General features: G+C 41.0%; 2 protein-coding genes across 2 annotated transcripts; both read right to left on the reverse strand.

Moving 5' to 3' along the window:
• Window positions 1–706: 706 nt before the first annotated feature.
• Window positions 707–5065, reverse strand: LOC310942649 (glutathione-specific gamma-glutamylcyclotransferase 1-like; the record flags this gene model as incomplete). Its single annotated transcript, XM_083908063.1, has 4 exons — window positions 707–1123; window positions 2608–2643; window positions 2745–2897; window positions 4961–5065. The coding sequence occupies 4 exons, from the start codon at window positions 5063–5065 to the stop codon at window positions 707–709; spliced, it is 711 nt and encodes a 236-aa protein (XP_083764189.1).
• A 1231-nt stretch (window positions 5066–6296) lies between these two features.
• On the reverse strand, window positions 6297–14568 carry LOC310942650 (delta-like protein 4; the record flags this gene model as incomplete). The annotated part of the gene is made up of 11 exons (XM_083908064.1): window positions 6297–6302; window positions 6427–6532; window positions 7292–8033; window positions 9140–9359; window positions 9645–9814; window positions 9914–10044; window positions 11058–11118; window positions 12701–12964; window positions 13350–13407; window positions 14162–14416; window positions 14515–14568. The coding sequence occupies 11 exons, from the start codon at window positions 14566–14568 to the stop codon at window positions 6297–6299; spliced, it is 2067 nt and encodes a 688-aa protein (XP_083764190.1).
• Between the last annotated feature and the right edge of the window lie 847 nt (window positions 14569–15415).

A 15415-nucleotide genomic window follows, 5' to 3' on the forward strand; every position in this document is an offset into this window, starting at 1 on the left:
TTCATTTTTAACATGTATGATGAGGAATAATAACAACATATAATGTGTGATTTGGTGCTCCAGGTGTGTTAACATGGGTAGTTTATGAAATATGACACTGCTTAAATCACTTCTTAATGATTAAATGAACAATGGCTGGAGTTCCATTACCTTGCTTTCATTCCACAGCATGCACGCGCCTCATCGCCGCCACCCTCTCCTGACTTTTATGACCTGAACAGAGCCATCGTCATCATCGTCAGTGTGATCAGAAATACCTGTGTTTGTCCTGCCCTAAAAAACAAAGCATGGAGAAAACGGCCGCTGGGGCCAAATTTTTAATTAAATTTTTTTCTTTGAATTTTTAACAAGATGTTTTAAGTTGCTTCAAGAACATTATGCTCTGTCCAGAATAATTGCTTGTAACCTGAAAAACAGGATGACGATGAGTAAATGTTGTGTGTACATGAATGTCACAGGACGTCTGCCTGGACATGCAAGTTTGTCATTGAGCTGCAAAAAATAGTTAAAAATATTTTTTTTTATTGTACCATATTGTTAGAAAATTAACCCAGTGTACAAGTATTGGATTATAAGATCGATATTAGGTGCAGAGTGTTTGTATATCCTACAAATTAAAAGCCCCAGTACTGTATAACACCTTTCCCCCCCCCACGCAGTAAAACACTGTATAACATGGAATGTCTTGTGAAGGCTTTTTTTAAAATCAAGCTTTCAGCAGTATGCCGTTCTGTTTGGGGGATTCAACCTGTCCAAAGTCACTAAAAATGTTCAAAACCTCCGCCTCGATGGAAAAAAGGTGTTCGTCCTGCACCTCTGGGCAGAAGAGCCTCATGAACTCGGCCAGACGCACCACGTACTCGATGTTGGGGCCCGTTTTGCCGCTGCAGACGGCGACCCGGGCGGCGATGTCTTTGTCCGAGGCCGGGCCGAGGTAGATGGGGTTGCTGGCCGTGGCGATGTAGACGAGGGCCGTCAGCGGAGCCTGGCCGGCCTCCTTGGGCGTGAACTCCACCGTCTGCGTCACGTAGCCCCCCAGCACCACCTCTCTCATGTTCAGGTACTGCAGCGACTCCTCGGCGTGGGAGTCGGTGACCTCGTAGGCCACGCCCCACGTGCAGGCCTGCGTGGAAAACAAACATGAGGTTGCTTAGCGTGGCATTTTTGCATTACATAATAGAAGGAATAGAGGAAAATGTGTGTTCTACATTATCTCCAAAGTCAACGGGGCCGATTAAAGGGCTGTTTCACGCATTTTTCCCACTTGGTCATGTGAAGAATAAACTTATGATCGTGTCCTGAGCACGTTAAGTGCGTTAATGGCGTCAACGTTATAGCATGACGCGTTTCCATGACAACTGACCGGAAAAAGACGCGCGTGACGTCATGTTTACGTGACTCCCGATTGTTAAAATGAGTCTGTAGAGTAACGCTAAACTTTAAAAACAGAGGCGCACATACGCAGTGCACAAGGAACGCTGGTTCCTTATTTGTAGCGCTGCTCTTTTCGTTTAATAAACAGACCGCTCCAGTTCAACTGTAGGCGCGCTAACGGCGCTAAAGGAGCTAAAGCAGCTAACGGAGCTAACCGGTAAACGGTGCCACTATTTATAACGCATGAATACTTATTAGCACGTAGTTTATAAACACAGTTCTAAATGTTTTACCCATGAGCTAAAGTGTTAGCATGTAATGAGCGACTGCTGGACACGGTCGACGTCAAACCGCCGTTCTAACGCATGCCGCGTTTCCTTTGACGACTGACCGGAAAAAGACGCGCGTGACGTCATTGTTTACGTGTCTCCCGATTGTTAAAACGAGATTCGAAAGTAACGCTAAACTTTTAAAACAGCTGCGCTTTTTCAATAAACAGACCGCTTTAGGTCTAAGGCTAACGGCGCTAAAGGGGCTAACGGAGCTAACTGGTAAACGGTGCCTGGACTCGCGGTGTCGCGGCACGTAAACATGACATCATGTGCGTCTTTTTCTGGTCAGTTAACCTAGTGCCAAGCACTATTAAGATCCTACGTTGTGTTTGTTTATTTCACATTCTCGTACATTCTTATTGCATTTACTCATAGCACTTGTTACGATTTACAGAAACCCAGTGAAAAAAGTGACTTTGACGACAACTAGTAGTCAATTTTCTGTTATATATGTTGTTTTGAGGTGTCTCAGAGCGGCCGTTTCACGGACACATTCTCTAAAAATGAGTGACAGGGTCTCTGCGGGTTTCAACAAGTCAAATTGTTGTCGTTGTTGTTATCGCATCCTCAAAAATCTAAACATTTCACGGCGAGACTGAAGTTTATAGAATTTTAAGATCTTTCAAAATTGTGTTTTTTGACTTTATATGAGATTTTAGGAGAATTTTAGACATTTTAAGGCCTTACATTCAAATTATTGGATTATTTAAGACTTTTTAAGTTTATTTATTTATATCCAAATCCAACTTTATTTATAAAGCACTTTAAAACAACCAAAGTGAATCAAAGTGCTGTACAGACGAATGAATAAAACACAATAAATGAAAAGAAAATACATTAAAAAACCATAATAAAGACAGTAAAAATAAATATATAATAAATAAAAAGTACATATACTTACATCCCAGTCTTCTACAAGTGTGGCCACTCTTGCTGGCTGCAGAGAGGCAAAGACACAATCATGCAACAAGTGTTTTTTACCTCACAATAATAAATAATACAACTATATTTAATAATGTGACTATAAAGAAGTCTCACCCTGTCTTTGTCCCCTCGGTAGAAATCGTCTCCGTGCCAAAAGCGTCTCTTGAATCCTTTAATGAAGCCGATTTTGCTGCTCTGGAAAGCAAAGCCAGGTTTCCACACCAAGGAGCCGTATCCAAAAACCCACATCTTGCTCTTCACCTCCTCCTTTACACCGTCTTACTTCTTTTTAAACCCTTAAAACTTTTTTTTCCCCTTACATTCAACTGTAAAGACGCCAAAGTATCGCGTATCGTCCTGTTTACGTCGACATTTCACACTAACTCGCACTTGAACGCACCACTCGCTGTGCGGTCAATGGTCCCACTGTATTCAAAAAACACGTGCATTTGTTTTCCCAGCGCACGTCACAGCAACACGGGCGTCGACCAATCACAGCGCAGAGGTGAGGGGGGGGGGGGCGTTCCCTGACAGCGGGTAAGCCAATCAGGACCAGTTCACTGTGGTGACGTAGCGTTGTTATTATTATTAGTGAGTAGTTTGACGAGGTGGAGGAAAATATGTTGCACTATCTTTATTAATAAACAGTTTCGTTTCAGGATATTAATTAATAAATATACATATACTCTCCAGTGTATGTATATTTGAACCTATTACTGATTTGTATCTATATTTCCTTATTTATATCGTGTTTCTATTATTTCACAACAAAAAATAACTAGATCTATATTCACTTTAACCTCTAAAATAGCTCGGCAGAGGCGAGTCTAGTGTCTGTAGGGGCCCTAAGCAAAAATTCCCAGGGGGCCCCTTCATTCCAACCAGTGTTCTTTACCATTACGTTATAAATAATCTGACACTAACGAAAAATGTACGAGTTCAAAATATTTTTTTTTTTCCCCGTAATTAGTGAAATAACATGGAAAAACCTTGTAATTAAAAAGTATGTGAAACTATAAATGTAAAGAACAATAAAATACTATAAATAGCTTTTAAAAAAAACTATATAACACTGTAAAGAACCCACATTATAAAACAATATAAATATATAGAACAATAAAATACTGTAAATAACTGAAAAATTAAGTAAAAAATTACACTGTAAATAATCCTCTTCATTTTCCAACTTGCAGAACGATAACTTCACACAGGTTAAAGTGAGGTGGGGCCCCTTTAGGGGGGGTTTCCTACTGAGATGTCATTGCAAATCGCCCATTGTTGTTTACGGGGAGGCGGCTGATCACTGCACATTTCAGTAAAAACAGCCCTCAGGCTCCGAGTGTCGGGGGGGCCCCCTATCCGCTCGGGGGCCCCAAGCAGTTGCCTGCCTTGCCCGTTCACAAGCTGCGCCTCTGCACACAGTATTATGTGTCTGTGTAAGGTTTACTCTGCAGAAACTTTTGGAAAACATTTCCTCTCCCCTGCAACTTCAACTTCACACAAAGCTTGCTGCCCCCTTGTGGCAGTAAAAAGGACCTAAAGAGGAAGAAACACCACAGGGCTCTTAACTGGTGTGCGTAAAAACTACTTACTACGTCACCAAACCTCAAATCTAATCTAGAATTGTGTACTTTTAGAGCTCCGGTTTGTATTTTTTGTGTGTGTGGGTTTTTCCAAAAAAAGTCTAAAAACATGCAGATTTTTGGGGGATTACACTCTAAATCGGGGTCGGGGGGGGCTCAAACTCAAAATGAACTTCTAGTCTGGTCAAGAGGGGCCATGGCAAGAGGATATGCAAATATTTGGGATGACGTCGTACGCCCTTTCAAAGTAAAAGCGTTTGTTTCCATGTGTAGTTCGGGCAAAATTAAAACGGTAAATCGCGAAAACAGACAGAAATTAAACATTAAATCAGAATATACATGTAGACAATTGTAATTAAAACACTCGACAAGCTTACATATACAATGTATATATTTATATGTGTATATATTTGTATATGTATATATTATACATATATGCATATTATACATATATACGTATATTGTCCATGTATATATACATATACACTTACATATACATATACACACATATATATACATATACATATATAGTACACACATATATACATACACATATATATATATATATTGAATGTAATAATTTCAAAATAAGAGTAGCACACTTTCATAAGCAGTAAAGTGAACCCTACTGGTTGCTTTAAACCGTATTTTCCGCACTTTAAAAGCAGATAATGTAATAAATAAAGGTTTTGTATAAGATTTTCGGCATAAAAAAAAGAAAAAAAAAAGAATATTTAATTGAAATACCTTGTGTTTCCAGTTCTCGGCCGACCGCGACACGTAGATGTACAGAAGCACGCGAGAGACGCAGTACAGAAGAGAGATCACGAGGACTCTTTTATTTTTCCACATACAGTTATTGTCTTAAATATAGATGTTGTTGTTGTTGTTGTTGTTGTCGTGTGTTTTCCCCTCTACATAACTGCCAAATTACAACACTGTCACCACCGATTTGACTGATTTCGTGGACATACACAGAATAAAAAAAAAAAATCATTAGAACTGATACCAGGGGCCAAAATCTAGATTATTCTCACTATCCGACCACATGTACACTTAACCACCGAAGACCAAAGAAACAGTGTACCAGATATGTATTCATTGTTTATATATACATAAATATATATATATATTTATATACTATAAAACAAAAAAATAAAACCCTGACAACACTTGAAAAATAATAAATTCACCTTTTTGAGGGGGGGAGGGGGGGGGGGGCGTCGACTTCAATAAAAACAGATCCATACTTCTAATCTGAACATATAAATATACAGTATATACAAAATAATCTTATAAAACAACAGAAGAACAACAAAGATCAGTGCTTCATATTCTTAAATTACTTAATTACAAAATGCTAATCTTACAGCGTGTAGTAATTTCCTCTGGCGTCCTTGGTGTGTGATAGATAAGACGGTCACTCTTCGTGTGTGTGTGTGTTTTTGTCTTTTATCGAAAAAAAAGCTCTTGCATAAAAAGTCAAAACAAGGCCCCCTTGTGGTTTAGTTTGTAGCATATATTGCATCTGTATTTTTGATCCTTCAAATTTTTTTTTCTGCTGTGCAAAGGAATCAAAAGAAAAGGCCGGGGGGGGGGAAACGATGCGTTTAAGGCGGGTCTGATTAATACATTCTTCAAAAAACAAAATGAACCGTTTTCAGTAGTTTGTCGATCGAGCACAATGCGGATTCATGTTAGTCTTGCATAGGCCACTGAAAAAAAGGCTCCTTTTCGGGTCGATTTGTCGATCGCTGATTGCTGCAACAACGCGGCGAGAGTTGGAGACGGTGGTTTTTTCGACTTTCGGAAAAACGTCGATAAATCGCGATAAAAATAAGTCGGGGAGTCGCCGCGCGCGTAGAGTCTTTACATTCTCACAAAGTTGAGTAGCTTCAGTGCTGTTGCATTTCCACGAGTGCACCGGGCGCTCCCATCCAGTTATCAAGTTTCTTTTTTTAATTTTTTTTTTTTCCCCAAGAGCAGCAACTTTCATTTAAATAAAAAAAAAAATCCCAGTCCCTCCACACTCACATGTAAACAGTCCAGAAGAAATCGATGAATATCAATAATAATCCTTGTATTATACCTGAAAGAGAAGACGAGAGACAGATTGAGGATGACTTAAATAAAGTCTCACACACACACACACTCACACACACACACACACACACACACACACACACACGCACACACAGAATTCCGTCACTTACCTCAGTTGCAATGATGCACTCGTTCTTCTCTGCTATCACAAACACAGACTGGTACACCGAGTCTCTGGGAGAACATATCGTCGATATTCTGCACTCAGGCCTCTCACTGTGAATCAAAGACACTTTTCACGTCAGTTCAATGTCAAGTTCCTACTTTAATCTCAGAATTCTGACTTTAATCTGATCTCACAATTCCAATTTTAAATCTCATAATTCAAAATGTATGCCTCAGAATTCCAACTTTTTCTCAGAATTCCAATTTAAATCTCATAATTCCGACTAATCTCGAATTCTGACTTTTTCTTTAATCTCAGAATTCTGACTTTTTCTTTGATATCAGAATTCATATATAGGTTCCTCAAAATTACGACGAATTCAGATTTTGTTTCCACAGAATTCTGACATTTTCTTTAATCTCTGAATTCTGACTTTTTCCTCAGAATTCCGATATTTTCTCAGAATTCTGACTTTTTCCTCAGAATTCCGATATTTTCTCAGAATTCTGACTTTAACCTCAGAATTCCAATTTAAAGATCATAAATCTGACTCATATCTCAGAATTCAAACTTTTTCCAAAGAATTCTGACTTTTTCTCAGAATTCCAACCTTTTCTGCAGAATTCTGACTTTTTCTCTGATATCAGAATTCATATATAGGTTCCTCAAAACTACGGCTTTTTTCTTTAATCTCAGAATTCAGATTTTGTTTCCTCAAAATTCTGACTCTAATCTCAGCATTCAAACTTTTTCCAAAGAATTCTGACTTTTTCTTTAATCTCAGAATTCATGCTGTGTTATTATCATTTTTGTTAACATGTGACTGTGTGGTTAGCACGTCAAACCCAATTATTCAAAAACACACTCACCTGTACTTTTTACTTTTGTCTTCTGTCGTCTTTTCACAGTTTTCATCTTTGCCCAGAAGGGACAGTTCGTCCTTGTACCCTGTGGAGGTTTTATAGTCTCGCTGGTAGTGGTTGATGTGTTTGTGATTGGACTTTTCCCGACTGTCCACCTCCAAGTCTATCATTTTATTGGTGTTCTTGAGCTCCGTCGTCGAGAGGAGGTTCTCTTTCTGGAAGTCCACCTTGGAGAGGTTGTTCATCGCCTCCTCCTCCGAGTCGCGCTCCTCGTCTCGCTGCTTCCTCACGTGGCGGATCAGAGCCGCCGCCATGCAGAGGATCACCAGGACGACGACCAGGCCTGCGCCCATGCTGACGGCCACCAAGCTCAGCTTATCGCTCGACTCCCCGCTGACTTTAGGGCTGGGCGTGTTGGCGAAAGGTAAGTCGTCATCATCAGGCTGGCACTGGGGTCCGGTGAAATGGGCGGGGCAGACGCAGGTAGCTCGGCCTTTATCTCCCGCGACGCAAGTGCCGCCGTTCAGGCAGAGGAGGGAGGCGCAGACGTCCGTGGGCCTGTCGCAGTGACGGCCCGCGAAGCCGGGCGCGCACGTGCACGTGTAGTCGTTCATGCGGTCGACGCACGTGGAGCCGTTGGCGCACGGGTTCCTGGCGCACTCGTCGATGTTGATCTCGCAGCGCAGGCCCGCGAAGCCCGAGCGGCAGCTGCACAGTCGGAGGTTACCGTGGACCACGCAGTGTCCGCCTAACGCAAAACAAAAAACAAGATTTTTCACACACACAATCATATAAAAAAAAAAAAAAAAAGAGCGTAAGCGCCGTCAACGTTAACACACGTCAACGCATGATGCGTAACGGAAAAAGACACGCGTGACGTCATGTTTACGTGCCACAACACCGGAGTCCAGGCACCGTTTACCAGTTAGCTCTGTTAGCTCCTTTTCTTTAATCTCAGAATTCAGATTTTGTTGGCTCATAATTCTGACTTTTTTTTTTAAATCTTAGACTTCCCACTTTTTCTCAGAATTCCAACTTTTTCCTAGAATTCCGAATTTTTCCTCAGAATTCTGACTTTAATCTAAGAATTCCAATTTAAGGATCATAATTCCGACTCTAATCTCAGAATTCCAACTTTTTCCTCAGAATGACGACTTTTTCTTTAATCTCAGAATTCTGACTTTTTCTTTAATCTTAGGATTCCAACTTTTTCTCAGAATTCTGACTTTGATCTAAGCATTCCAATTCAAGGATCATAATTCCGACTCTAATCTCAGAATTCCAACTGTTTCCGAAGAATTACGACTTCATGCTGTTTAATTATAATTTTTGTTTACATGCGACTGTGTGGTTAGCATGCGCGGCAGATATTCTACACTCTGTCGCTAGCTCCTTTAGCAACGTTAGCGCGCCTACAGTCAAACTGTAGCAGTCTGCGCTACAAATAATCCGCGTACCTGCGAGCTGCGTATGTGTGCCTCAGTTTTTTAAAGGTTTAGCGTTACTTTATAGACTCATTTTAACAATCGGGAGTCACGTGCGCGTTTTCCCAGTCAGTCGTCTTGGAAATGCGTCATGCTTTAAAACATCGGTTAACAACATGGCGCGTTTCCATGACGACTGACCGGAAAAAGACGTGCGTGACGTCACCAGTTTACCAGTTAGCCCAGTTAGCTCCGTTAGCGCGCCTACAGCCGAACTGGAGCGATCCGTTTATTAAACGAAAAGAGCAGCGCTACAAATAACCAGCGTATAACGTTGATGCCGCTAACCGCCGCTAACTGCCGCTAAAGGCTGTTAACGTGCCCAACACTAAAAATAACAGCATTATTGACTTTTTACGATTTAAATTACCGTTGGTGCATTTCAGCGAGGTACATTTGTCCACCTTCTTCTCACAGTTGAGTCCAGTGTATCCTGCCGGACACTCGCACACGTAGCTGTTCCCGTTGTTCCTCTCGATGCATTTGCCGCGTTGGAAGCAGGGCGCGTCGGCGCACGTCAGCACCTTGTTTTCGCAGCGCGTGCCGTCGAACCCCGGAGGGCACACGCACGAGTAGCCGTTCTCCGAGTCCTGAGAAAAAAAAGATATAAAGCTTATCAACAAAAAAAAAAAGCTCCCTGTCAGATGTTTTTTTTTTTTTTTTTTATATCATATCCTGCCCCCAGCGAAACCCTATTATCCCATTCTGGATTCTATTTACAGTGCGCGGCCTGTGAACTGGGTCACGTAGCCGACTCTGACAATCGATAGCATCCTCCTGGAGCGGCAGATAGACGATGAAGGGGGAAAAAACAAAAACAGGAAAAGGCCTGTGTTGTGGGAAAAGGAGAGCGAGCGAGAGACTTCCGCACTCACCAGGCAGTGGCCTCCGTTGCGACACGGCCGGCCGTCACACTCCCTGACCTCCGAGTCACAGTTGACCCCGGTGAAGCCCGGCAGGCAGGTGCAGGTGTAGCTGCCGTGGCCTGTGTTCATGCACGTGGCCCCGTTGGCGCAGGGTTTATGATGAGTGCAGTAGTTCAGATCTGTAAACAAGAGAGAGAGAGATGCAGCAGGTTTTTATTGACACTGCTAACATCTCGCACTGTTTTGCTTTTTCACCTTCAGGAGGAATTGTTACACACCTTGGTCACAGAAGATGCCTCCCCAGCCTTCTTTGCAGGTGCACTGCCACGGCTCTGCACAGGTACCATGTTTACAGGACGGGTGGAGTTTACACACATCACAAAAGAGACCCTGCCAGCCCTCTCTGCACCTGCTCACACACAACACAGCACACAACACAACACGATTAACGCTCACATTCTGCCGATTTCACTGATTTCATTCCATCTCTTTCATCTGTAACGAGAGTCCAGTAAGAGCCACTGAACAATTATGTGGTGGCAAAAACAGAGGTGAAAAGGTTTTATTGTGTAACATTAATAATGTGACATGAAACCTTATTGTGTCGCTTTAGTTTTCTTTAGTTTGTTTCATGACATGACTAAAAAAATACTTCTGCCTCAACATTTGAACCACTACGGAAGAGGATTAGGGCCAAATGGTTCAAATGTTGTGGCAGAAGTATTTTTTTTTTGGTCATCATCTCAGAATTCCAACTTTTTCCTCAGAATTCCAACTTTTTCTTTAATCTCAGAATTCTGACATTTTCTTTAATCTCAGAATTCAACTTTTTCCTCAGAATTTTGACTTTAATATCAGAATTCTGACATTTTATTTAAAATCAGAATTCCAACTTTTTATTTAATCTCAGAATTCAACTTTTTCCTCAGAATTTTGACTTTAATATCAGAATTCTGACATTTTATTTAAAATCAGAATTCCAACTTTTTATTTAATCTCAGAATTCTGACTTTTTCCTCAGAATTCGGAGACTTTTTCTTTAATCACAGAATTCTGACTTCAATCTCAGAATTCCGACTTTGTTATTTAATCTCAGAATTCTCACTTCTTCCTTTCATCTCAGAATTCTGACTTTAATCTAATCTCAGAATTCAACTTGTTCCTCAGAATTCTGACACTTTCTTTAATCTCAGAATTCCGACCTTTTCTCTCATCTCAGAATACCCACTTTTCCCCCAGAAATCTGACCTTTTCTTTAATCACAGAAGTCACGATGTATTTATTTTACGTGGCCCTAATCTTCTTCCGTGAACTCTAACATGCTGTTTTCCACATTAATAATAACAGTGGAGGAGGTGCCCCCCTTTTCCCTTTGCCTCCCGAAATGCCTACGAACACCCCTGCTGATTGTTAGATACTCACTTGCACTCTCCAGGCAAAGTGCAGTTTCCATTCCTTTCATTGCAGCCATCAAGGCAGATTGCTAAAAGAGAGAAAAAAAAACATGTTTCATTTAAAAAAAACAACCTCATAAAACATTTATAAGCAGCAGTAGATAAGGACTTGTTTTTTTTTTTAATCTACCGCTACAATAAAACCTGTTACCTGACCATATCAGCCCTCTGTGCTTGTTAAAACGAGTGTTGAGCGTGTGCAGCAGATGCTCGTCTGCAGAGAAAGCGTAAGGGGACAGCTGCCCCATTGTTATCTGCTGCTCTTGCTCGAGCCTCGTTTGCAGCTGCTGCTGCTGCTGCTCTCGCGCTTGCACCTTTAACAATAGATGAGCCGCAATTTAGTGGCGCGTGGCGGGCGATAATGCTGCGATTAACCCCCGGCGTGTGCTGCTGGGGCGACCGCAGCCCCTGGATTAAACTGTCGGCGGCTGCAGAGAGAGTGCGACAGGCGGTGTGTGTGTGCGCGCATCTTCAAATTTCACTTTCAGGAGTGTTTCACTGTCACACTTACAAGAACAGAGACATCATTATCAACACCCTGAGGTGATGAAACGAGTCAAACCACTCTATAAATGTCACTGTTTACTAAATAAAGTGAAGTCGCAGCTCGTTTCGTAAATCATTTTCTGGTTTCCATCTCTCAACACATACTCATACAATAGGTTTCTCCTCAGAATTCCGACTTTAACCTCAGAATTCATGCTGTTTTATTATATTTCTTCCACACGTGACCCTATTGCTCTTCCATAAACCACAGTTTTAACACAAAACTATAAACTAACTATAAACGCCTCTCACACTCGCTATTTACATAATAAAGTTAAGTTGCAGCTCGCTTCACAAATCATTTTCTGGTTATTATCTATCAACACATACTCATACGATAGCTTTTCCTCAGAATTCATGCAGATTTATTATATTTCTTCCACGTGTGACCCTATTACTCTTCCATAAACCACAGTTTTAACACAAACTACATGCATTATTAACTATAAATTAACTATAAATGCCTCTCATACTCGCTATTTACAAAATGTTTACATTTACATTACAATTTTCCAAAAGTTTTATTTGATATTTTTTACCCTGATACTCTTCCATAAACTACAGTTTTAACACAAACTTGAGTGCACGGTTATTTGATTTAAATGATTCACTATAAATGCCTCTCATACTCCAATAAAGTGACGTTGCAGCTCATTGAAAAATATTTTTTGGGGTTTCTAGGCTTATGCAGTAGGCTTTTACTCAGAATTCTGATTTGTTTCACCCTAATACTCTTCCATAAACTACAGTTTTAACCCACACTTCAGTGCATGGGTATTTCATTTAAATTATTCACTTTAAATGAAGTTGCAGCTCATTCAGAAATCATTTCCTGGTTTCTATCAACCAACACAGGCTTATACAATAGACTTTTCTCAGAATTCTGACTGTTTTATTTTAATTTTTTTACCCTAATACTCTTCCATAAACTACAGTTTTAACACACACTTGAGTATCTGAGTTTTCTATCCATATCATACATGCAACAGGCTGTGCTCTGACAGACCCACGTGACCTTTTAATAACAAAAGAGAAAACCATACGGTGTCTTTACTCGGTGCTTACGTTCTTGGCAGTATTCTCCCTTCCATCCCGGGCGACAGGCTATTTGCCCGTCGGGGCTGCAGGTGTAGTGGCCAAAACTGTCGTCTCTCGGAGTGCATATTTTGGAACAAGTGTCCCCGTAGTAATTGTCATTGCAGATGAAGCGGTATGAGTACCTGAGCTCCGTCTGCGTCCCGCCCTGCACATCCTGGGACCACTCAAGCCCTATTCCCAACTGCCTTTGGGTGGCAAAAGAGCTAATCAAGAAATCGGGGTTGGTGGTGTCTGTGGAGGATAATAGAAAAAAAAAAAAGCTGTGAGTTGACAAGGAGGTGCAAAAATCCAGGAAAAGGCTGTCATGTGATTATGTTTTTTTTTTTGGCAAGGCACACTTTCCCATGATGCATGCCAAAAATAAAACGGGGGGGGGGGGGGGGGGGGTGTGCAGCAATTGTTGTTTGACGCTAAAAGAATCGCCGCGTGACTCATAAACACGCAGATCCATGACGCTGGGGGTTTATTATTATTATAACATTGTCACAGGGTTACAATGAGGTGACAACTTAGCAAGAAGAAGAAGAAGAAGAAGAAAAAGCCATGTATGTAGGTGTATATACGTGCGGCACATCGCCCTCTAGTGGTGAATAAGTAGAGTACATAGAGTCCTCACCTCCAGGTGGGTCTGCTTCAGGAGAATACCAAGCTTCAATGACTAACGAGAAGGCGCCCTGTGGACACAGACAGGAAATACACATTTAAACAATACATATATACCCATACATACATATATATATACACATACATATATATATATACACATACATACATATATATATACATACATACATATATATATATACACACATATATATACAAATACATATATATATACACATACATACATATATATACATACATACATATACACATACATACATATATACATATATATACACACATATATATACAAATACATATATATATATACACATATATACACATGCATATATATATACACACATACATATGTGTGTATGTACATATGTGTGTATAGACATACATACACACATATATATATATATATATATATACACATATATATACACATACATATATGTATGTGTATATATGTGTATGTATATATGTGTGTATAGACATACATACACACATATATACATACACACATTTACATATATATACACACATATGTACATACACATACATATATACACATATATATATATATATGTAAGTATAGAAAATATTACTTTTTCACACATTTTCAAATGGTGAAGATAATAAAATGTTTAATTTAAAATTTTTGAAATCATCTAATATCATCACTTCTGTGCTCTCTATTTAATTAAAATGAATTAATTATGATGTAATATATGTTTTTTTAAATATTTTTTATTGAATTAAGAATAATAATTTTTTTTTTTTTTTTAAAACGTTGTTCTTTCGAGAGTTTTCCTCGCTTACCGGCCAGGTGAAGTTGAGCGGCAGACGCAGCCTGGCGTCCCGCTGCTGGATGCTGAAGCTGCCGCTGCCCAGCACAGGTGTGGTGACCTCGCCGAAGATGCAGTCTCCGGGCGACACCACCGTCTGGAAGTTCTTCAAGCACACCGTGAAATAAGTCCTGCAGCCGCTCATGCCGCACCGGAGTCCGTTCGCCAGCAAACCTCGCGTATTCTGAAAGTGATGGAGATCGAGCTCGAAGACACCTGACCCCAGAACCTACGAGGATACAAAGAGTGAGCAACACAGCATAATCTAAGCCAGCGATTGAGGAGGGAGGGGGGGGGGGGGGAAGAAAGAAAGGTGGGAAAAAATACCTGAGTAAATAATAATATAACTATTGTGAAGACAGACGTGAACCAAACGGCCATCCTTTAGGGTTTAATGTGCGTAATTGTCCTCCCTCAAAAAGAAAAACGATCCTAATCCAAGTGACAGCAAATGAAATTGTCAGAATAAATATAATCCACAAAATCCCGCTCCAAAAAAAAAAAGTTTGGAAAAGACCCGCGTTATCCAGTGATGAATGAGAGGATGAGAGGCTTAGACCAATATCAGTAACGTCAATATCCACAAGTGAGTCATTCTGCGGTCTTTGTGTTGTCCATCCATCGCGCCGGTCAGAGGTGCTGGGTCGAGTTCGCTGTGCTGCTGCTGCGAGGATCGCGCTGCTGCTGCTGCTGCTGCTGCTGCTGCTGCCGGCGGTGACGCGAGCGTGTGGCGGAGCATCAGCGCGCACAGTGACTCCCAAGTGAGGGGGGTTCGAGCGTCCCTCCCCGGTTATATACCGCAGAGTGTGCGGTGTCACTGCAGACACTGTCGGCCAGTAAACACCGCCCACCCTCCTCCTCCTCCTCCTCCTCCTCCTTCTCCTCCTCCTCCTGCTTTGCGCTCATCATTTTTGGAGGAGATGGATCACTAAAAACAACACTTTTCCGTTGTTTATACACAGTTTGTTATGATTGATTATAGATTAAAAACTAGTTCTAGTAAATGCAGTAACATTAACTGGAGTCAGCTTTGGAGGAGTTGGTGCCAAATCTTCGTGCGCGTCTTTACGCGCGCCTTTTACGCGCTCCATTTTTTTTTTTTTACAGCCTCTCTGTTGTTTATTTTTAGATAGAGGAGATAAAAATAAAGATAACCCAACAGCTGCACTGAGTCAGCCAAGGAGCCCACAAAAAGAAAGCATCAGTACTGGGGCTGAGCGATTAATCG

This window comes from Microchirus variegatus (genome assembly GCF_963457635.1).
Source record: "Microchirus variegatus genome assembly, chromosome: 21".
NCBI classification, from domain to species: Eukaryota; Metazoa; Chordata; class Actinopteri; order Pleuronectiformes; family Soleidae; genus Microchirus; species Microchirus variegatus.